The sequence below is a fragment of the Aulostomus chinensis genome, chromosome 9, assembly GCF_037954235.1.
Source record: "Aulostomus chinensis isolate RoL2024-O1b breed Wild chromosome 9, RoL_Achi_v1.0, whole genome shotgun sequence".
NCBI classification, from domain to species: Eukaryota; Metazoa; Chordata; class Actinopteri; order Syngnathiformes; family Aulostomidae; genus Aulostomus; species Aulostomus chinensis.
Window position 1 is genome coordinate 22,289,412 of NC_141328.1, and position 24,339 is coordinate 22,313,750.

Here is a 24,339-nt window from a genome sequence, read left to right on the forward strand (position 1 = left end):
ATGACTACACACAGAAAAAATATCAAATTCCTTTGTTGTTTTTTTGGCAGCATCTGAGAGACAAGCAGAGTTTTTCTTTTCCCACCATTGCATAACAACCACGATGGTGTGATGAGAGGAAGAAAAGAGAGGATAGGATGAGAAAAAACAGAGGAGGGGGAGGAGGGGGGGAACAGACATCAGTGGAGCACAGGAGAAAATGGTTTCCATTCAGTCCAGCAAATGCACAACTACCCACACAAAGAGCCAGTCACATACCGTAGACTACATACAGTTACTCACACAAGCATATAATATGCAAACATGCACACAAGGAATGTGGAGTGGCACATTTACAAAATATTCCACTGGATCAACAAAGAATCAGCATAATAACAGCACCTGTCCATGAGCATGAGGAGAACATTTTTAAGTGCACCTTTTTTCATCAATTCTATAGAGTTTGTTGAGGAAAACAGAGTGAAAGATATCATCTCTCGGTTCAAAGCAGACCAAAAGCACAGTCAGCATCCTTAGACCAGAGGAAAACAGGCAACGAAAGAAAAATATGAAGAAAGACATCCTATAAGCTGTGTAATTGCCTCTTAAAATCAAATCAGTGCTGACCAAGCAACTGCTTTGATCTTTATCATTCAAATGTAGCAGCAAATTAGAAGGTCCTTCTTCTGCGTGTTGAGGTTGTGCTACAGGCTTTGTTGCCACTGCGGGTTATGTTGTTCACCACAAGATGGCGATCTATATTTAAACTTGACACCTGCATGGCAGTTGGACCACAGGCCTACATAGTCCCAGAGACAGACTCTTTCCAGTACCTGCAGATTGCATTCTTTTTACATTGCTACATACATTGCTGTCAACATTTGTTTTTAGTACATGCAAAACTATACTGTATATACTTGCTTTTTATAATGACAGTACCAACTTCAATTCCTATTTGTCAAATCAGTTGTAAAAATGTCAGTTCATCCGATAGTGGCAGAAAAATATTCCAACATTGTGCCTCCCTGATGTGCAGATAGGAATCTGAATCCAAAAGGCCTATTGTGATCTGATGTGTTATATTGTATGTCTTTTTAAAGTCTTGTGTGTATCTTCAAGTGCATTTGTATATAAATCTCTCAGACTGAACTGCTCATCAATGTGAAACAAATTTCATTTCAAATTAAAAAGGAAAAACTTAAAGTCCCTCAAAAATGCACCCAAGTTTAGTACGTTAGTATGCAAATTACTTTCAGCTCCATTTTTAGTGACGTGCAAAAAAAGAAAAATCTCTGCAGCTAAGCCCTTCAATGCAAAGTGTTAAATGATGCTGTAATGTCATGTTTTTATCTTTGCTCTCCAGGAATTTCTCTTCTACTGTTCTCCTCCCACAGCGCTATCACCTTAGAAACAGTGCCCCCTGGTGCTTTCGGTGATTTAGTGTCTCTCTTAATGAAACTTGAGCAGGGAGGGAGAGCTTTGATCCTCCGTGGAAGAAATTTACACTGCTCTTCATTTTATTCTCACACAGTAACACACACACATACATCGCACATTGAGAAGCCCCAGGCGATATCCAGCAGTAGCAGCATGAGGTTTCTAATTTGACATCATTATATACATGTAGGCCATCTTCTGTCAGGGAGGGAGGGAGTGCTGAGTAGGAACTTGTTATTCCAGGTAAAGCAGGCCACATGAGACTCATTTCGCTTGCAGGAGACACATTTCCTGTCTGCCTCTCACATAGGAACTCAAAATAAACTGTTGAGGTTAACAACTCTCCTTCAGAAGAGGCGAAAGGTTCTATTTCTAAATCAATGTTTGGTCCACTCCAACAGCTGTGGTGTAAAAAAGTGAAGTGACAAGTGGTTAAACATATGAGGTGATAATGAGTGAGGGCAAATAAATGTGAGATCAGACTTTGTTTTGAAAGTATCTGAGATTTTTTATGGTGGAATTGTACTTGTTCTAAAGGTGCTAATGAAAGAAATGACACTCATTACCGAGGACCAATTTAGGCTTCAATATTTGCTGGATATATTGGAATATCTCATAATTTTGGATGTACTGGGATATCTCATAATTCTCATTGGTTGATAGAACGGTCACCAACTGAAAACTCCACTGGCATATTACCTGATCTTCCAATTCCAAAAACAGTTTTATGCAATAAAATGCAATGAAAGTTACGGAAAATATAAATTCAGAAAATAATTTTAGCCACGGAATGATTCTGCTGAAAATCATTTAAAAAAAGTTGTGCAAGCAATGTATGATAAATCTATCTGTCGGGGTGTTCACTTTAGCAGGGAGCACAAACCAGTGACTCTGCTGATGCAGCTCATCTTCATCACCACCAATACATGGACTGCCTTCCAATTATTGGACTGAGGAAAAGCTGCACATACAGCAGATTTCTAGTATTGCAATTTTTTTCCTCTCAGAAAAGCAAACAAGAAAGTGTATGCTCTTATTGGCAATTAGACAAATCAAGGAGTTGTTTTTTTTCTCAGATAATGTTTGTTACTACCAAACAGATGCAGTCTCTCCATTCCCCCATCCAAGGTCTCATGGCAGTGAAGAGGATATCGACATTATGGTATCAGTGTCAGGGGGCGGTATGGTTCAGAGGCAGAGTGGCTGTCTAGCAACCAAAGGGTCGCTGGTTCGATCCTCACTTACCCTGGTGGCCATGTCAAAGTATCCTTGAACAAAATACCGAGGCCCTAATTGCTCCTGATGGCCCTGTAACGGACTGGCGACCCAACCAGGGTAAACCCCGCCTCTCACCCAATGTCAGCTGGGGTAGGCTCCAGCACCCCTCACAACCCTTAACGTAGAAGCAGTATTGAAAATGGATGGATGGTTGGATGGATGGGTATCAGAGTCCCACTCACCTTCCTCGCCGAAACATTTGGTGCCTCTATGATCAGTTAATTGGTTTATTCAAGCAAATGAATGCAGCAAAATTAATAAAATGGTTCTTAAAACTCTGCTTAAAAACCTGTGAGATACACATATTTAACTGTATATTCCCCCTCAGAGTCAAAGCAAAGGAAGAAAGTGAAAGTTAATTGGCCAACCGTTTGTCATGCTGGTGGTGGTCCGTCAGAGAGAGCTTTGTGTCCTATAGAGAGGCCTGGAGCAGTCATATTGTTACTGATTTATTTTTGTACAGTTGCCTTCAAAGACAGTTCATGGGGGGGGGGGGGGGTGGGAGGCAGAGCAAAAGAGCCCAGAACACCCTTAGGGACACAAAATCAGTTAATTGGTAATGGCATGTTCAGGAGTAGACGAAAGGTTTTGAGTTTATGTAAGTTTGTGTCTATTTGAGTGTGTGTGTGTGGGTGTGTGTGTGTGAGAGAGAGAGAGAGAGTGTCAGAGGAGCTGGAGCATTCCTCATGAAAGCAGGCAGAATTAATGTCCCTCGTACCTGCAGAGCAACCAGCGGACTTCATTAACATTGCAGGGGCGGTCGCTGGTTCTGTACTGCTGATACAGGTTTAACTCCTCATTCTGCTCTTCAGACACACCTCTGAGATGTGAGGGAACTTCAAAATGCTTTGGCCAAAACACCACCTTTTGTATTTCTGACACGTTATTAGGAAGACACCTTGTGCATGGGTGCTGTTTGTGTAGCGTTTGGGTTCCTTTACTTCCTTGTTATTTGTGTAGGAAAATGATTGCCTGCTCATTCCAGAGTCAAAGGAGTATTCTCCTGCTCTATGAAGCAATTTCAATAGTAATTTTTCTTGTTATTTGAAATTAAAATGCAGAGAACACCAGCAAAAAAACAAAACAAAAACCTGCCATGCCATGAACTTCTTATGTAAATGCAAAAGAGTATGATCATCTCAGGAGGATTTTCTTAAGTAGTCCCAGTATTCATGTTGTCATGGAGGCAAATGTAAAGTTACTGATAACCCAATTCTATTAAATGCTTCAGATTTAAACTCCTGTGAATTATTAATAATGCATGTTCTTTTCCTGCTGTGAAAAGCAATTTCAGATGTACCAATAGAAAGGTAATTTTTTAAATCCCTGCTGCAGCATTTTTGTTTTCATGTCTTTCCTGTCAGTTGTTTCTGTCACGTTTTAGTCAAACTGCTTCTTCTACATGATGCCTCTTATTTTTAATCTCACAAACAAACCAGATATATGATTTGAATCAGTGCCTCAGTCAAAGAGGATTTGCTTCCCATAATACCATCAAGAAAAACAACAAACGTGAATATTTTTACTTCGTTAGATTTTATTCTAATATGGGCTTTGTGCCCTAGAATTTTGCTGTATATTTACACGACACACGCTATAAGACCCCCCCCCCCCCCCCCCCCCCAGTATTTCTGATTCGAATAAAGACGTACAATCTATCAGATGTAATTCTGTGGTCATGAATGATTTAAAGATCACATGATTTCAAATACACTCCTTTCCGGTCATAGCTGCATCTTTCTAGAAATGTCAGATCAATGGCAGCGGCTCTGAAGAATGCCAAGTGAGAAAAACTAGTAAAGAAGACACTTTTAATCCATTTATGGGAAAAAAAAATTGTAGGAACCTATGTCTATGGGATGTATCAAACCAGTCTGATGAATGGATCTACAGCTGAAACCCGACAGTCACACACAGCTGCTCAATGCAAACCATGAATGTAACCGCATCCGAATCTGTTTTCTGACGGGAGTGCAAACACAACCAGTTTTACTGCGTTTTAACATGCGCAGATCTCAGGGTGATCAAATCCATACATCTAAGTGCTCTAATTCTGTGTTTGCCGTTTAAGAGTTTCTGCTCATAAATCATTCACAGTGTGTGATTCTGCCACAGCAGACAGTATCGACATCTTCTACTGGTCCTGCGGTGAGACTTTAATCTGAATACGGTCAAGAGAGTAAACAAGGATTCCCTTTGCAACCGTTAATGGAATCTAATTGTGTGCGCGAGCAGATGAGGAGGATCCACTCTGCATTTCAGCATGAATTATGGAAAAATCATCTGTTCCTGTCTGGAGATGACATGTCATCCACGAATCTGGAGGAGGAAGCTGCAGAACACTGTCTTCCTTCACAGATTTCTTGAACATCATCTCGCACTGAGAGTGACGGGCAGAGAGTGTAACTTTAGACTGTGTTACCATGTACTCCTGGAGTCACATAAAGAGTCAGATGGCGCTCTGACCTGTCACAGTGGAAAGGAGTTGAATTAGTTATGAAGGCAGTAGCTGTGTTAAAGGGACATTTTGTTTCTGGTGCATACAGATAAACTGCATAGATGCAAGATGTCAGTGAGGTCATATTTATTCAAAAATATGATGATTCACTTTGATATTCAAGGGAAAATTGTGTCTAATAATTTGAAAATAATACAATATGTAGCTCTCGCCCGTAGATGCTGGGATAGGCTCCAGCCCCCCCCCCCCCGCGACCCTTACTAGTAAGCAATAAGCGGAAGATGACGATGGACAATCTGTGGCTTTTGTCACAGGTTCAATGATCAAACCAGCAACAATGGAGTTTCTGCCACATCAATGGCTGTTGACACAACCTAACAGCAAAGAGGTGGACGAACAGTAAAACCCGATAAATAATGAAGGATAAATTACCAAACTACCAAAACCTGTGAGTTCAGCAATGCCCAGGGCCCATGCTGGAACACATAGACAAACAGAAAATGAGGTTACAATGATGCGAATTATGAACAGTTAATCTATCAATTTTCTAAATGCCATTCAGTTTAGACTGTAAAAAAGTAATTTTACAACAAATTACAAGAGAAATATATAAGAAATAAAATCTGCTGATTATGTGCAGAAACGGTCTCTTTTGATAACAGTTTATATATATATATATACACATATATATACATATATACATATATACACATTATATATATACATACATACATATATATATATATATACATATACACACACACACATATATATATATATATATATATATATATATATATATATATATATCCTGAATGATGTTCCTCATGTTTCTCTTATCTTCCTCCTGTGTCCCTCTCTCCGGGGGTCCTTCTATCCTGCCAGGGTGGCGACAGAGAGCTACGGAAATGAGTTGCAACCTTCTCTCTCTCTCTCTCTCACTCACTTACTCTCTCTCCCCCTCTCTCGAGCTTCAGTCCGTTATCTGGGCGGAGAGTGGCGGCGAGCGGCGCACTGGCTCCCAGCTCTCACCACAACTTCCCTGGACAGCAACCGGCGAGCTGGAGTTGTCGAGACAGAGGCTATAGATGCAAAGGGGATGAGCCATCAGAAACGGGTTTCATAGTTTGTGGGTTTACTGTACAATCGAGGGATTATATCCGTCTTTTTCATTTTTTTTCTTCTTGTCTACTCGTGCACAGTTGCACTACCGGAGCGGTGTTGTGGCTGGGGAGAAGATCCCCCTCTTTTGTCTTCCTCTGCAGTTGTTTATCCACAGCCCAACTTCTGCCTCCTGTTTCCCAGAAATAGGAGGTTTCATTTCTGTTTTCTTGTTTCGGCCTAAACGGAATGAATGACAAAAACAAAGGAGGTTGATGTCCATAACTCTCCGGCTCACCTCTTCTTCGCCTCGCCCAAGGAACGGAGACTACATCTCCGGCAGAAGATGGAAAGCGGAGGCGGGACGGAGAGCTCGGACAGCGGGCAGGCGCAGCACGCGGTGGCCGGGCAGCAGCAACAAAACCCCGGAACTGAAACCTCAGAGCTCTCCGCGATGCTATCAGCTCACCCACCGGGTGAAAAGAAGAAAATAAACCGAGCTCCATCCCCGGCCAGACCGAAGGATGCACCCGGTTGGTCGCTCACAAAGATTCGTGGGGGGATTGGGACCCCGACTCTGAGTGTGAAACCGGGAGCCATTCACCTTGGGAGCCGCATTTCTAGGCGCAGCCCGATAGGAAGTCTCGGTGGAAAAGATGGCAAATCCGAAAAAGGAGGCGCTGGAAAATCAGCGGGGAAATCCTCCTTCTCCGGCGCCGCGTTGTCAAAGACCTCGGGGACCAAGGCTGCAAAAAGCAGCGGCGGGGGAGGACGGAGGAAGGTTTCGGACGCCAGCATCGGGTCGGATGATCTGTCCAAGGACTCTGGCTGTGCTCCCGGGAAGCTTTCCCCGACGGACAGCAGCTCCGAGCTGTCTGACTGCGCCTCTGAGGAAAACAAGCTCTCCACGGACGCTGTGAGCAGTGATACTGAGTCAAGGAGCAGCCGAGGCGGGGGGCTGGACGGTGAACAGCCGCTCAGGAATGGCGCGTTGGCGGACAGAGCCAGCCAAGCAGCCACTGCCAGAAACACTTGTTCTTCAGCGGAGAAGGAAGACAAGGACCGGCTCTCCATTGGTATCGAGACCGGGGAGGAGAGCATATCCCCCGCAGAGGAGCGCTCGGTCACCTCGTTTGACAGCAGGGTTCCTGCTAGCACATCTCTGGCTTTCTCCGACCTGACGGAGGAGTTTATGGACAGCATGCAGGAGGAGTTTATCAGGGAAATAGAGGAGCTGAGGTCCGAGAACGATTACCTCAAGGTAGGTCCATGTTTTAGCCAAATTACTAGCCTGTGGGGTTTTAAATTTCTTGGTAGCTGTTTATTTAAATGCATCACACTCTATTTATATCTGGTCCTCTCGAAGAGATCCCCGTGGGAGATGATTTTAATAACATATGGTATTATAATTATCACGAGTTCCTCCATAATCCTCCACCAATCACTTTACTTTAGAAACAAGACTCTGTCAATGAGCCACACAGGGGTACTTCCAGATATTTTTCGCCCTACAAAAACTTGTAATGTTGAGCCCCTCATCGTTTGATGTTGAGTTCCAAGGTCCCTGCATTGTCCTTGAGCTACAGCCAGTCCCACTCATAGCTACTTCCTCTCAGTGAATCATAATAAAGTCTGTAGGACTTCCAGTTAACTCTGAATTGGCTTCTAACATGCAGACATGCTACTGAATGCTGTCCAAGGCTAGTCAATTCAAGGATGATACATCTATGATTAAAGCACACAAGCAAAACAGACATGGCTGTAAAATGCTCCCCTTGTACTAAATATCCGTAAAAGAAACTTAACAACCCTCAGTTCCATGTCAAGTTTTCCAGCTCTCCAAATCAATTGCAAACTATATGGATGTGAGCTTCAGGGGTTGTGGGTCTGAGACTCGTCTCTACAGATGGTAATCGGATCACAAGTGAACAGTAAGACATCACTTGTGCATCTCAAAATGTGTCTTGTGCTCCGTTTCATCACTGTATCACATCGGCTGAAAGGTCAAAGGGCACACGGTAACACGGCAACCTGTCGACAATCCGACGTTTTGTGTAGTAAATGCGTGCGCCCGACTCGGTGATGTATTTTCCTGTTACGTCCTTGTCCCGGATGCCTCGGGACACATTCGTCCACAAAAGACACAATTGTCTGACATCGTCTCAGCAAGTGGTTTTGGATCACAGTGCGTCTTTGGGTTGGTGTACATTTGTAGTTAGCGCTGTAAACTAGTGATCTGACCACCAAAGACACATTTTAAAACTAACATGTTCACAGAAACCTGCCAAAAGTTCCCACCCAAGTATTTTATCAGCAAAGGTTAAAAAATCCTGTGAGGAGGTGCTATTTGATTGACTTTTCTGTCCTGACCAAAGTAGAACTAAACAATCAAATTCAAAAACTAATTCATGAATATTGTGGGTTTATTTCTAATAATCCAATATGGCTGACACGGGAAGTTCTCTACAACAATGAGCAAAAACAGTAGTGGTCCAGCTTAGACCATATTGAAAGCATGTGAAGTTTCCTAGTTATGCCCCAAACACATTTCATCGCATTTGACAGGACCGTCTAAGCAAGTGAGATTTTACTTCACCAGATCCTGACCCTAAAGGCACCTCCCACTTCCTGTAACATGTCTGCAAGCGGTGAAATGTAATTTATGTGAATCCACAAGTAAAACTGATAGATTCTGCCTTGAGAGTGACTGATCAGGGAAAGGATCAATTACATTAGCATGTAGCTAAGCACTAACTGGCAGTGACTAGACAAGCCAATAATGGTGAGAGATTGATCAAGGAGGGTGATTGAATGAACAGTGCTTGAATAAACAGGATGATTTGACCACCCTGGGTCTTGCCTGGGAGTCATGTTTTCTCGCAATTATTTCTTAAACTTGGCATGAGATGAGGAGGAACCTCTCAATTTACCAGTCAGTTTACATCCTAACACTTTCCCAGGGTCCAGAGCTTCGGGTCGGAACTGAAGGAATGAAATGGTGCGTACACAAGAGCTGACTTTGTAATATCTCGCAGCCAGAGTTATTGATTGTTGATCAGGGTCTGAGGGTAGTCCAGACTACATGCGCCCTCCTAAGTTATTCAGCTTTTATTATTTTATATTCCTTGTGAAAAAGCTGGTATTCTCACTCTCTTGTTTAGTGTTCTTGTTTTTCTACTGCAGTTTTGTAGTCTTGTTTATTATGTGTGAGTGTGTGTGGGTGTGTGTGTGTGTGACAGTCCAGTGCTACCCGAATGGACCACCCTCATGGGAGCCCCCGAGACATCGCCGTGACAGCTGTGAGGAACACCTGGTTCTTCTGCAGCGGATCAAAACAACACACTGCTGAGTTTCAGACTCGTCCTCCGTATCATGGCCTCTGTAGATTATAACCATTTGCTTGGAGATTAGGAGATAAAGATAACTAACAGCTATAGGACTCCGTAATTACGACTATGTATCTCATTATGTTAAGATTTACAGAAGCTAAACACATATAATGAACGACCTGCAGCTTTAGCTTCCTCCTCACTTACCTTCCTTGCATCCTACAGCTGAAACGCAGAAATATATGTGGATCACAAGTCCAAATCAATGAATTAAATTATCATTTGGTACCACATGACAGCACATGACCTTTATTGCAGGCTTTCTGAGAATCCCTGGCCTGTGACTACAATTGAAACCTATAGGGAAGCTGTACAAGCAAACAATAAATACATGATCTTAAACTCATATGGTTAAACATGCGCTGTAAGTACAATTAGGGACATTATATCTTCTTATCTTATTGTAAAGGAATCCCAGAAATCTTTTTTTGAACAATTCAGAAACATTTCAAAAGAAAGAATACGATCAAAACAGTAAATACTTTCAAATGAAAATACGAAAGAAACAAAATCTTAATTCACCATACGTTTTGTGTTTCTTGGAATATTTTTACGTGGTCACGTTCATTCACGTCGCGCGCGCGCAGCTGGAACATCTACGTCACCGGCTCCTGCTAATTTTAGCAACAGACGGTGTGGGGCCACGACGCCGGTTACCTTCAACCTGGATTCAGTTGGACTGAGGAAGAGCCGTAAAGCTGCGGTGTCCACGAACAACGACAAAACGCGAAGTAGGTCGACGAGTCAAACGCGCTACACCAGTATTTCTTCTTCATTTTTATATCAGGTTATCTGGCGGGAGGGAATCTTAGATCTCAAAAGTGGTGATGAAGGGCTACAACCCTGGAAGCGTTCCCAATGAAGTCATAGTTCCCGGATGAGCCGTTAGCGATTCGAAAGCTTTTGGTGCGCGCTTCAGCAGGCGTCATACGTGGGGCCCTGGACTGAGTTTGGAATAATATCAAAGATTGTTCCAATAGTGGGGCGGCACTGTTAGCGCTGTCGCCTCACAGCAAGAAGGTTCCGGGTGCGAGCCCCGGCCCTGTGTGGAGTTTACCTGCGTGGGTTCTCTCCAGGTACTCCGGCTTCCTAACAGACATTCAGCCACAGAGGAGTATTAATCAGTGGAATCACCTGTTAAGGTGTTTGGTTGGAAGGAAAACCTGCATACACACGGACCTCCATGGCACATGGTTGCCCACCCCTGCTCTAAATTGACTGTGAGTGTGAATGGTTGTTTGTCTCTATGTGTTGGCCCTGCGATGGACTGGCGATCTGTCCAGGGTGACCCCTGCCTCTCGGCCGTAGTCGCTGGGATAGACTCCAGCCTCCCGCAGCCCTTAACAGGAATAAGCGGAAGAGGATAGATGGATGGATGGTTCCAACAGTGATTCTGCTGATGTCACCTGTTTCTCCATCAGGCTGGATGGATGATACTTTGTTAAAAGAGTTTGAGAACCGATGGGAGTAATCTGTTTCATTGTTTTCATTAATATAATAGCCAATTCTGTTTTTTAATATGTGTAAACAACAATACGATTAGTCATGTCGAGTGTTCCATTGATTTGTTGAAGGATTGTAATTGTAGTATTTTAGGCTCCTAATTCTAAAACAAAGTTTTCTTAGTGCAAGTATTTAGGACCTTTATCTCTGCAGATGTTGCTGAGCCCTTATTTCACTAAATTAATTAACCAGACCTCTTTATTACAATCTTTAATCTGATTGGCTGATTTGTTTCTCCTGACTGGCTGGTTGCTCACATGACACAAGCCATCTTCCCTGTTCTTTAGTTAGCCGTGAAAAGCAGGTCAGTAGACCACCTCTTTCTCTCTCTTGCAACATTAAATTGTGATTCCCAGGTTCCATGTCCTCACATACTCATGCTCCACTGTCTCTCTCTCTTTCTCTCTCTCTCTCTCTGTCGCTCTCATCTACATTTGTTTCATGCTCTGTTTTCTTCACCTCTTCCTCTTTCCTTTCTTCCCCTCAGTTCAGTTCCTTCTTATTTCCTCTCATCTTTTTCTCCATGTCTGTTTCCTGTTTGCTCCTTTTATTTACTTTGCAGATATGTGGCACAGTGGTCAGTGGTGTGCAGACTAATCTCTCACACGATAACACACACACACACACACACACACAGGGAGAGAGAGAGAGAGAGAGGTCTTGCTGCATGCTGACCATAACACTTAGCACCTGATACATATGATGACCCATACTCTCTCTCACACACACACATACACCCACACACACCCACACACAAGGTTGCTTGTAGGTTGTTGAAAAACAGACATCTTGTCCACAGTTGCTCTCTGTCTTCATTTCTTATTACACACACATCCCTCGAGCTTGTTGTTGCTACGCTTGGATTTTTTTGCTGAGGCTGACCCACATTCTCCACTGTAGTAAATTATGACAGGACTACAACTACTACAGCCTCCCATACTCCATCTGCCTTCTATGCTTGCTAATACATTGTACGCACAGTTTTCAAGCACTCACACACACACTCAGTTTACACTTTCTCAGGTTTCACTTATCTCGCTCTTACTTTTCCTGTGAAATCCTGTCCTTTTTTTAGCACACGCTAATACAAAGACTATACCTTTATACTATTCAGCAGGATGATGCAAGTCATGCTGCTCCTCTGAAATGAATAATTAATCCTTAACATGTCTGAAAGAATACACTAACTGTATTTTGACTGAATCGTACTTCATGCACCCGCTTATTTTAGATCTTTTTTTTCCAGTGTCACTCTGACATTCTTGCTTGTCAACTGGAGGAATTTCCTGTGCTCTTAATGTTCCCTGCTGCAAAACTCAATTTCCCTACAGGGACTGTTAAGATTTTCCTCTAAGATAATCCAATAAACTGACCTATGACCTCCCGGCCTGTACAGAAAACCAATAAAATCAATACAGCAGTGTTTTCAGTTCACTTTTCTCTTACTTATTACATATATAGTTGTCTAAAGCTGATGACCACTTTTATGAGAGAGAATATTGCATTGCAGTTCATTGTAGAAAACAGTAATTATTGTAATGATTATCCTGATTATGAGGATGATGAAGATTAATGGGGATTCCAGCCTCAACAAAGTTAATAGAAGATAACTTCTAATGATGATTATGGTCTTTATGACGAAGATGTTAAAACCTATAATGAGTCGTTATGAAGATAGTCCGATTCCCTCATGACCCACCGGTCTGCGCATAATACTTTGTACTTTTACTTCCAGATAGACAGTAATCGCTCCTGATTCTCTCTCCTTGCAGGATGAGATGGAAGAGTTGAGGTCAGAGATGCTGGAGATGAGGGATATGTACATGGAGGATGACGTCTACCAGCTGCAGGAACTACGGCAACAGCTGGAGCAGGTTTGTGTTGTGTGTTTATGTGTGTGCCTGCATGCAGATGGACTAAATTAGAGGGCATACTCATTAAATACATGCTCTTGTTTTCTTTACTTCTAATCAGATGGAGGCTGCAAAATGATTTCAGCGGAGTTGACAGAAAAATAAGAATATGACTTATTTTAGCAGCACGTGCTAATCTAGTTACATTCAAAATGTCAGATTAAAGGGAAAGAAGTTTTAATCTAGAATATAGTAGTATTCTCTGTGTTGTCCTATTGAAATGTAAAAAAAATAAAAATTCTTGCATAAAACAGTAACTTAAATTTTTCCTAAATGAGCTAAATGTTGGTGAATATATTTGTTTCAGGCAAACAAGACCTGCCGCATCTTGCAGTACCGGCTAAGGAAAGCAGAGCGGCGCTCCCTCCGAGTGGCTCAAACAGGACAGGTGGACGGAGAACTGATCCGGACACTGGAACAAGACGTCAAGGTGAGTGTGTGTGTTCAGGCTGATTTGACATTGGTTGACGTTTGTTAAGTTTTGTGCTTCAGCTGAGGACTTGATGTGAGCAGGATATTGCTTGTATATAAAATGCAGGATGGAAAAATATTCTAATTTCACACTTTATAACATATAAATTGATTGTCATACTGACTTGAGGACACTGAACGCTACATTAGGTTGAAGAAGGGATCTCTCTCTCTCTCTCTCTCCCCCTCTCTCTCTCTCTCAAAAACACACACACGCACACACTCTTTTATAAGTGTCCTTCACAGTATTGTATGCGTACACACTACCAGTCATTCCAGTCATTTAAGGAATCCTTGATAAAGTTTTACACACACACACACACACACACACACACACACAGAGCGTTGGATAAAGCATGTGTGTATTTCTGTCACACTGACCCTGGACTGTGGATACGCTCCATCAAATTCTCAATGTTCCTCCGGCATTTTCCATGTGATAGAGGATACAATGAAGCCTTTATTTCCAAAGAGAGAGAGAGAGAGACCATGATGTCACTGTCCGAGGGCCCTCTGCCTGCTGTTTCTGTCTGTCTCTCAGCTGCTGTCTCACCATCTGGTTGTGTTGGAAGATGAATAGTTGGAAAGATGAAGGGAAAAGAATGACCGTACATCCTGTGACTCTGAGGGGTTTGTGTGGCGACTGAAAGTGGGGGGCGGGGAAAAGGTTTGAACACTTGTTTGAAATTCAAACTGGCCAATTGGTGGGTGAGAGGATGAAGGGGGGAGGAGAGAAGACAGAATAAAGGAAAAAAAAGGAAGAGAGTGCAAATATCAACAATCTAAGTCATAGGAAGTGAGGACAAGTAATCTTCCCTTCTCATAAGGTACATGTGAATGTGACAAGACAAGGGCAGACAGCAGGAGACAAACCTGTGTGTGTGTGTGTGTGTGTGTGTGTGTCTCTCTCTCTCTCAACACATGAAAGATTGTGTCGTCTTGCTTCCAGGGTCAAAGACTCAGGCATCAGTTCAGGTTACATTCTGCTGTGTGTGCGTGCACGCCCGCGTGTGTGTTCAAGTGTGCGCACACTAAGCCCATGGTAAGCCTCTCACAGTCTCTCCTCTGCTTATTCTGGTAGCACTATGATTAGCTTTATAAAAGCAGCCAGTCACTGCTGTCTCTGTGACTCAACACTGATTCAACTCTTGTGGAAAATAACAACAAAACGGATGTATCAATAGTAAAAGTAGCAGCTGCAAAAAGTTTGGATGTTCTGAACAACAAAACTTTTTTTGTCAAGTAGCAAATGTTCTGAAAAGCTTCGTAGGCATAGTTAAGTTTTTAATTGAAAAAGCTGCAAATTCTGCAAATTACAGAATGAAAAGAGTCAATGTTTTTAAAGAAAAAAATGAACAGTGGAAATTCATCGTTTCACACAGAAGCTTTATCACAACAAACATGAATCAGTAAATGTTTCATGCAGTAGAAAGAAAATATGGGATAAGAGGCTGTTAAAGTGGAACACAACCACTAATTTGACGTGTTTACGCTGCATCCTTTTTTTGTCTTTGCTTTAAATTCTACTGCTGTTACGTCAGACATGCTTTTTGCACAATTAAAAGATGTTTCCCAGACTTTTGCTTAGCGTAGCAGGGTGTTGCTGGTGGACACGCCCAGCTGATGTCATACGTCAACTTGACCTTGACATCCTGAGCTGCTCTGCGCTGAGCTGCTTTGCAGAAATAAATTGGCTTAACTTCTCTTGATGCTTGAAGGCCCTGATTGGATAACTCACATGTAAATGCATGCAAATCAGCCAATGTACACACACACACAGAGCGGCGAACACACGTATGAACTCTCTCTCACTGTTTTTTTTACACTAAAATTTTGTCTGTCCCTTATCTTGCTTCACTTCTCCCTCCCCTGGTCTTCTGTCGAAATGTTCATGTGACCTTTTAGTTGGGGATATAATGGGGGTTTGAGAAATGGAGAAATTGTTGTTTGTGTGTGTGCGTATGTGTTTGTCACATGAGCCCATCTCTTTTTATATACATCACACACTGTTATATGTTATTTTCTAATTTGTGTCAGCCTCAGTAAGTGTGTTAACAAGGGTGCAGTGAAGATCTCCTTGGGAATCTCTGACATCATTTCCTGTCCTACTCACACACTGCTCTCATTCCCACAGGCTACAGACATCTGGACACACACCCTCACTACACACAGATACAGGAAGTCCTTTTTTTTCCCCATCATTCTCATGATTTCAACACAGCGGTCCTACAGCAGGAGGAGTAATTCTCCTCCTCTATCCTTGTCCTGTTTTAAATTAAAAATTGTTTGAACAGTTTTAGATTGATGTGTGGATTACGGTTGGGCAACACATCTGTTTTCAGATTATCCAATCCTGCACAATGGAGATCGCCAATTTATAATCCAATCTCGCGAGATGTGGGAGGAGCTACAGCACATACGGGGAGCGAATATGATGGACAGGGAAGTTGAGTTAGAGGTGAAGAAATACAGCAAGATAATTGTCGCTATGTGACTGTACTTTTTTATAACTTGTGTTTTATTTATGTAGTCTGACATTTAGAGTCAGGTTTGATATGAAGCTGATTACACTTCCAGCCACATAGTGACATTAACGCGACTCACCGTCCCTCTGCTAAACTGCTAATAGCGTCAAGCTAGCACAGCTAAAGCGCCTCATCAGTTTTCCATGATGGCAGCTCTTACAAAAGGTGTAAAATATTAGCTTGGCAGTAGAAGATGCACAATGGCTGTTTCGAAAAATTTTGCAAAGGAGACAGTTCTGTTTATACATAGTAGAGAACAGGCACACACTTCTTATCCCTTAATTCCTATTAAATGTGAATAGGCAATTCAATTGTCTTTTGGGGAAAAAAAGTGTTATGTCTATTCTATTCTATATCCATTCCACAGAAATCTCTGTTAGGCAAAGCTACAAAAAGGTATCCAGGCATATTGGGATGGTTGTTTTTGTTTGCAAACTAACATTCTTTGCCTGATTTATGAAGCTCACAGCATTAAAAACTTTCTAAAACTTAAATTTCCAGAAACTACAAAGTCACTTTCCGCACTGTCTGTAATCTATTGGCTTTGCCAAGAACATATCTAGACTATTAGCAGGATGTATGTAAAACATACTTGCGAAGCTGTCTGTTCCATCTCTTCAAGAGAGTGTGCTGTATGTGTAACATACTATTGCTTATCACAGTCTCAACGCCAAACACAACTTCAGTCAGCTTGCGCCCAAAAAAGGAGAGATTGCTGACCACTCCAGCTGTGACTGTAAAGTAGGACAGCTTCATGCTTGTGATAGATATTTATAAAACACGTGATATCTATGTGCAGTCTGAGCTATCGTAATCTAAACATTTCAGCTAAAGATGTGAGGTACTCCAGTGTTCAGCTGACTCACAGTGAATCTGATTTCTCTCCTCTGAGCTTCACATACAGCTTAAGTATCCTACACTTTCTGTACTATACATCAGCTCACCCTTTCTTTCTCACCCTCTAACACCCCCCCCCCCCCACACACACACAGACACACACGTACTTGGACCCCTCTTGATGTATTTCATCCACTATGGCCTTTAACTCAGACTTTAACTATCACAACACTTGATGGAAAGTTATGTCTTAACTTTGCAAACATATGCTCACAAGAAACAGGAAGGAGCGGTATCCGCTACTTTCATCAGACAGGGACAGCTCATTGCTTTGTGTGTGTGTGTGTGTGTGTGTGTGTGTGTGTGTGTGTGTGTGTGTGCGCATGCGTGTCTTCGTCCCTGAAGAGAGAGAGAGAAAGCTACTGAATGCAGTTATTACATATAGTTACTGTATTATAGGGATGCACAATATTTTTTTCCCAATATCTGATATGCCAGTATTTTACAACTGATTTGGCCGATAGTCGATCTTTGCTGATCCTGATATTAACTCACAAAGCACAAATAAACAAGTTGAATGAAAAAGGTAAGATTTTTCTTTATTTCCAAAACTTTTGGAAAAGCCCATTGTTCACCCTTGCTTCATCATAAGAACTGTTTTTGTTTATGATGAAGCAAGTTTGAGCAATGGGCTGTTGGAAAAGCCCAATGCCACACTTGCATATGCAAAAATGTGTGTGTACAAGTGTGTTTGAGTGTGTGCGCATGTTCATAAAAGCTAGGAAGGGGCTAGGTGAAACAGCCCATTTGATTCCTATCAACAATATCCGCTAATGTATGTATGGTAAGATAAATCAAAGGATGGAGACACTGGAGGTGACATCATGTCAGACAACATGCCAAGGATTGTGTGAGTTCATTACATCCTACAACCCTCCTGCCCCCCCAAAGATAGATGGATCACAGCCTGTACTGTAACAGCTGTCACGCCACTGGCTCTCTCTGTTTCACACATAATGGTTGTATATATAGATGTGCAGCAGATTACCTATGATGTAACATCCTCTAAATGGGTGTTGAGAGGTGGGACTGTTGGACCGCCGTTGAAAAGGTCACTCTAAACATCAACACTGTGGCTTCCAATATGAGCTGAGCACATTTGATTGTCCTCCTATTTTCCTAAAAGTTGACAGCAAAGTCACAAATGGGAACCGTGAAAGCGACACAATATTTCATATGCACCACAGCTGCTCTATTGTTTTTTTGATAAATTGTGATTAAGTTATTTTGGTGATGCAATGCTGGAAATCTGTGTCTCAAAGACAACAATGATGCAACACAAGACTTCTGCTGGAAACTCAGAGACATAAACAGAGAGAATCAATGAGTAAAAATCTGACACGGAAGCAAAAGATGTGTTTGTCTTTCAAGCTCATGCTCAGTATTTTACATGCAGTATTAAAGTAAAGTTCTAATTGTCTGTTGCTGGTCATAGTATTCCCGCTTGAGATTAAAACAGCTTAAATGTTTTAGTCCCTATCGCTTAGAAAATACAGCTCAGATAAAAAAAGTTCAAATTTTGTGTCTCTGAAGCTACTCGCCTGTCTCTGCCTTGAAAATGCTCGTCAGAGATTTCCAATAGGGTCCAGATCCTCCAATAGATGTATGAAAAGGATGATCGAGGTGGAGAAGTAGAAAATAACTGTTGTTTTATTTACTACGTCTTTCAGCAGGATAAAATGAAGTCTAAAAAGCAGATGCTAACAAATTTTGCTCAAGGACTGTAGAACCGACCAAGAAAGAAGCAATTGAAGTTTGGACAGATAAGCTTTTAATTTACACCAAAATTATACTGTTTGTTTTGTTCATGTGATATTTATGTCAACGAATTTATTTCATAGTTGTATCACTTTTCTAAACTTAAAGAAAAATGGCTCTAGCCAATATAGTTGATAGATTTATCTGGTATGACATTAAAAATATTCATCAATCCTTTCACACTTTTACAGCAGAAAGAAGTAAAATCCTTCACTCAGTGAATATCGTTACCTGTCGTGTTTACCAGTAGCAATATTCTCACATCTAGGGTGATTTTGACTGAGACAATAGTTCAGAAACACTTTCCTACAGCTACAACCTGATTCTGCTGTACTCACCGCCAGATAAACTGAGAGCCTCAGCTAAAAAAGCAGACAGACTTCTGTTATAGACGGCAGCACTTTGTAAGCACATTTCATAGCTCATTTGAAGAATAGAAATGGCCACCTCCAAGAGCGGGGCCTTTAAAAGGCTTTTTTAGTTGCAGTGCAGATGTAGCTCCAACCCACCAGACTGCAGTCTATGATTTGATAAACAACCTGCAGGACTGATTTACTGTGGAGAGCTACAACTAACACCAGTGTGTGAGTCAGATTTTACATCAGAATAAATTGTTATGTCTGTGACAGCACACCCACTAAACCAGAGCTGAAATACCCAGAAAGCATGGGAGGAGGGTTAAAGGGCATCCATAAATCAAGTTATTATTACAATGTATATTAAAGTCTCAAACTGGTACTGGTACACGTGGGTGGGTGGGTGGGGGGGGGGGGAAACAACACCATGGAGAAAAATGCTTTTAGCCACAAAATTACATTTCAAAACAAAAGACTGAGCTGCTGAGCTTGTTTTCTGAAGTGGGCAAAGCCAAAGTGGTGTAATAAATAGATTGTGAGCAGAGAGGCTCCGGTATTGTTACTGTTGCCTCACAGCTTTCTATCCCTGCCCCGGCTGACTGAAGATTCTTTTTAGGTTTGCATGTGTGTAGTAGAATTTATTGGTTCCTGCCGGGGTCGTGCCCTGGGTCACGACTCTCTTATTAAGGGCTGGCGTATATGTTAAAGTTCCCTTAAGGTCTTTATGTATATTTAAGAGCACTGTGCCATAAGAGAGAGGCAGGGGATCCATCTGTATAATAACACAACCTTTACACTGGACAAAGAGTGTCATAAAAGATATTGCCATGCCCCAGATGGTCATAAGATGTTCCCCGTGTTCATTATACGCGTAGATATGCTAGCAGTAAAGGTGACTAAGGAGTGCTTATTTGACTTCAGTATATTTCCTGTCCTACCAGCAGACATGAATGTTTCAGAAGGCGTAGGAGTGCTTCTGTAATTTAGGCTGAAGTGGGGCGACCTGGTACTTTTACCACCCACTACTCTTTAACCGTGTGAACAGTTTAGAGGCCACATAGCCTCAAAACATATCGGCACATATTTATTTTTTATTTAGCCCAGCCTAGTGGAAAACGGGGGAAAAAAGACTGCTGTCCTCCTTGAGAGATGACAAATTCAACGTCCAACTCTGGTTTGACACTTGTTCCTTGTTTAGTCAGTAAACAACCCACCAGTATATTCAACAGTTAGCTGGGGTTTCCCTCTCTTATCACAATTTGTGCTAAGCTAATCAAGGCTAAGAAAAACATGCTGTGTGTGCTCCGGAGAGCTTGCAGGGTAATTTGCTTCCAGCTAAATTGTTGATGTTGTGGCTTAAACCATTCTTCAGCTTGCCCACCATCCTCTTATGTTAAAATTCAGGATTAGCGAAGTAGCCGGTCAAAGCTAAAAGGCCCTTCAGGATTGTGGGAGAACAAAATGCCCTAATTTACCAGGTGGCCAGAAAAACATCTTCAAATGAATTATCGCTGCTTGATAAATTCTGGATGTGTAAACTCTTGTCAAGTTTGCTACGTCAGCTGGTATTTGCTGCTTCTTTCCGCCCCCATGCGGCCACAAAACTTCACCACCACAGCTATGTTCAGGTCGAAACTCCTATTTACCCCAACCTCCAAGTAATACACCACCCAGAACTGTTATTAATCTTTCAAGTAATCACCATTAGATGTTATTAATGTTATGATGTAAAATGTAAGATTCCATCAACCCCAACCTCAACCCTCCAACACCCTTACAATTGCCCTTCATGCATTATTAGCTATAAGTGTCCAAAATGTCCATTGACAAAGTCTTCTTTGTCCAGCTTAATGCGCAATATTTCACGAGCAGTTGTATTTGAGCTAAAAACTAATAAAAAAAGAGGACTTCCTGTCTGGCGTGACTGTGAATGCATGTGACCAGCTGGAGCAATCAGTTGAACTGACCAGAGCTTCAATGGAGTTCAGTTGAACCTTTTGACACTCACACACACATTATTTAACAAACAATAACCTTAATCTTTGACTTGGTGACTGGGGAAATTGCACTCAACACACACACACACACAGTGGGCTGCATCCATAACGGTCATCTCTCTCACGCCTTTTCTGTTTTCTGCTAGATTTTATCTTTGTGTGTGTGTGTGTGTGTGTGTGAGAGAGTGTGTGTAACAAGACTCTGGTTGTTTAACACGATCAAACACACAACCACATACAGTCTACAAGGAAGAGATTGTTTGGATGACTAACTGCCACTTGTTGAATGATATTGCTGTCTGCCCTGTGGCTGTGTGTGTGTGTGCGTGTGTGTATATTTATGTGTGCTGTGTCTGTTTTGTTGTGTGATCATCACGAAACAGTCAAGAAACCCTCCCTTTGGCTGCTTTTGTGGGTTTGTGTTTTTTTTCCTTCCCTCCTTATTTCATACCCCTCTGTAACATGCTTACACGCTATTTCACACATGTACTTTCTCACCAGCCTGCAGAATGCTAATTACATCCTATAGCTCTGTTGCCGGGTAAAACCAGAGCTTCAATGGAGTTAAATTCCATCACGTTTCCTTTAACATAGAAGAACAATGCAGCTTTTAATGGGAGTTAAAGACTGACAAAGAAGTGTTGAAGAGGAGGAAATTGTAGAGTTGAAGAGTGGAGGAGGAAGAAAGGGAGATGAAGGAGGATAAACAGTATCCATTAACATGTAGGAAAAACACATTTACAAAAGCTTTTTTCTTTTGATATTTAATGCACTCATCAAAGTTATGTTTTCAATGCTTTATAGTGCACAGTCTTCTCTCCTCCACTCATTTGTGTTTTTAAAGCATAAATTCTCATATAAAGTGTGACACTATTATTACAAAGAACTTAGCATTCGAGCTGCAAGAGGGACAAAGAGAGTGAATTTATGCGTACAGTCGCGATCTGCCTGGTCCTTGTTTCTCATTTTCTCATGTTATAATGCGCTCAGGCCTGTCATTATTTCAAAGATTACCTGTCAATCAGCAGTTCAGGGTAGGACTGTGACAGTATTTTAAGCCATCGACAACTGTAGCGGCACCCTGCTGTTCTCTTGGTGTATTTCTGTGTGTTTTTAGCGGCATATGTACTGGTGCGTGAAGGGAGATGGCGTTTATTTGCCGTCCGGCTCACCAGCTACTTGTACAACCACCTATGAATCATTAACATGACTGGACACGCTACAGAGTTGAATGCTATGTGCTAATTCTGTATTTACACAACAGGCTGCTTCAGGACTTTTAAGTGGAAAGTTCATACAAGATTACTCTTTTTGTTTTTCATATTTCGGAGCAATTGGACGTGTTTTTGGTTTAAATTTCTTTACAGGTTTTTGTTGTTTGCGCTCAATGTTATCATAGAAAGAAAAAACCTCAAATTAAAAGAATTGCCATTGAATAATCAACAGTGTTGTGATTTCAACTGTTATGATGTAAGGGAGTGGTTTGTGTTGTACAATAATTTGTAAGACATTTTTAAGTCTGCAATAGTGTGTGGAACATTTTATGATCACCAAATGTACTAAAACAGTACAAAATGAACATTTATTCTCTCTAATGACCATGACAGCACACTGTCAATTTTTTTTGAAAGTATAAATAATAGCATTATACATGACTGAACTGGAATGTATGCGTGTGAAGACCAACGAGTGGAAAAGCTTTCATAAACTGGAATACAGTCGGACCACTAATGATAGAAAGAAGAAATCAGTAAAGTAGATGGAAATAGAAGGAAAGAAATGACAGAAAGAAGAGAGAGGGACGTAACACAACCCACCACGACACAAGTGGAACTATTGATACAAGGACAGAAAACAATCTGAAGGACTGAGAGAAGCACGAACATAGGCCAGTCACGTCATTCTGTCTCTTCAGGGGACGTCGCACTGGCTTTCCTTCATTTCTGTGAGACCTTCCCTAACGTTGACCCAACTCTAAAACACATCTCCACCCAAATATGTCATGATTGAAGTCACGGGGGACTCGCTTAAGTCCTCATACTGTGTGTAAACACTTCCATGGCCAGCAACATTAGGGTGGTGGAACTCAGGGAGCAACTGGTTAGAGTGGGCACAGGACAGTGAGCCATTGTGGCTCTCAGCTGCACACTGGCGCTGGTTCAGAAAACACACACAAACACACATTCACACTCTGGCATACACATTAAATACACAATTATACACTATACCAGCAGAGATGTTACAAATAAGGAGTGAGACTGAAAGCATCAATACACAACAAAAAGTCAGCCACTCTTGTTTAATTATGAATTGCAGAACTAGTAATTATGCGGATGCACAATCTGATAAATACACAGAGCAGCATATTCAGGCGTCCCTTCCCACTGCAGACAAATATACTATATATTTAGTAGTCTGACTTTGCGGAAGTCTGAGTGCAAAGTTTTTGTCATTAAATGAAAATGTTAGGTTACCGTACCACACGTTTAAAAATATTTGCCATTAAAAGGCAGGTTTGTTGGGATTTGAGAGAATGAACTTGATCTCACCAGTGTCAGCCATCATTGAAATAAGTCAGCTGTTTTTTGTCAGCTCTTACTGGGAATCATTCAAGTTTCACTTTTACTCAAACCTAATACAGTCCTTCATATTGAGATTTATACAGCCCCCCCCCCCCCCCAAATGGTTTGAAGTTAAAATTAACATTTATTAATGCAAATGACCTCGTTTATCTGCACTTATCCTTTTTAATCTGATCATTTTTAATAACCAAAAGGCTCTGAGTGAGCGGGATGGAGATTAAAGCTGTTAACCATCTGCTCAGTTGAAGCAATACTTTACCCAAAAAGTATATTTTGCCTTTCAAGTACTCAAAAATAGGTGTCTTGAGTTCACAAAGACATTTTTTTTCCTCTTTCTTCACCGCATGGCTTCTTTCCGACTTAAAGTGCCAGCCGTGAATCTGTACCTTGAAGCTAGAAATGCGAGCTGTGTTGATGCTGTCGGTTGCTTTTACAATAGCCTCAAGCTAAAGAGAAGTGTCGGACTCTTTCTGCATTCTGGAGTCACAAAGAAGTTTTGCAAGTGGAGGAAAATATTTGTCAGCTAAAGACACCTATGTTTAAGCGTCACAAGGATTCAGCAGGAGGTGAAATTTTCATTTATTCACAGTGCTTTGACTTGTTTGCTGGTATTGTTTTTATCTTTATTGTTTTCCCTCTGAAGCCCTTTGAATATGTAAAGTACCATATAAATATATTTGTCTCTGTTGCTTTCT

At 41.6% G+C, this 24,339-nt stretch overlaps 1 protein-coding gene across 4 annotated transcripts in view; it reads left to right on the top strand.

Annotated features, from left to right (window-relative positions):
• Positions 1–6,143: 6,143 nt before the first annotated feature.
• mtcl2 (microtubule crosslinking factor 2) overlaps positions 6,144–24,339 on the top strand; it is an 85,894-nt gene continuing 67,698 nt past the window's right edge. For 2 of the 4 annotated variants that reach the window (XM_086214293.1, XM_086214294.1), the window contains exons 1-3: positions 6,144–7,514; positions 12,918–13,019; positions 13,366–13,488. In XM_086214293.1, coding sequence (XP_086070419.1) covers positions 6,507–7,514; positions 12,918–13,019; positions 13,366–13,488 — 1,233 coding nt within the window. In that variant the 5' untranslated portion in view covers positions 6,144–6,506. Of the gene's footprint in view, positions 7,515–10,275; positions 10,374–10,476; positions 10,863–12,917; positions 13,020–13,365; positions 13,489–24,339 lie in introns of those variants that run through there. The other 2 variants (XM_086214296.1, XM_086214295.1) reach the window with 2 other exon arrangements.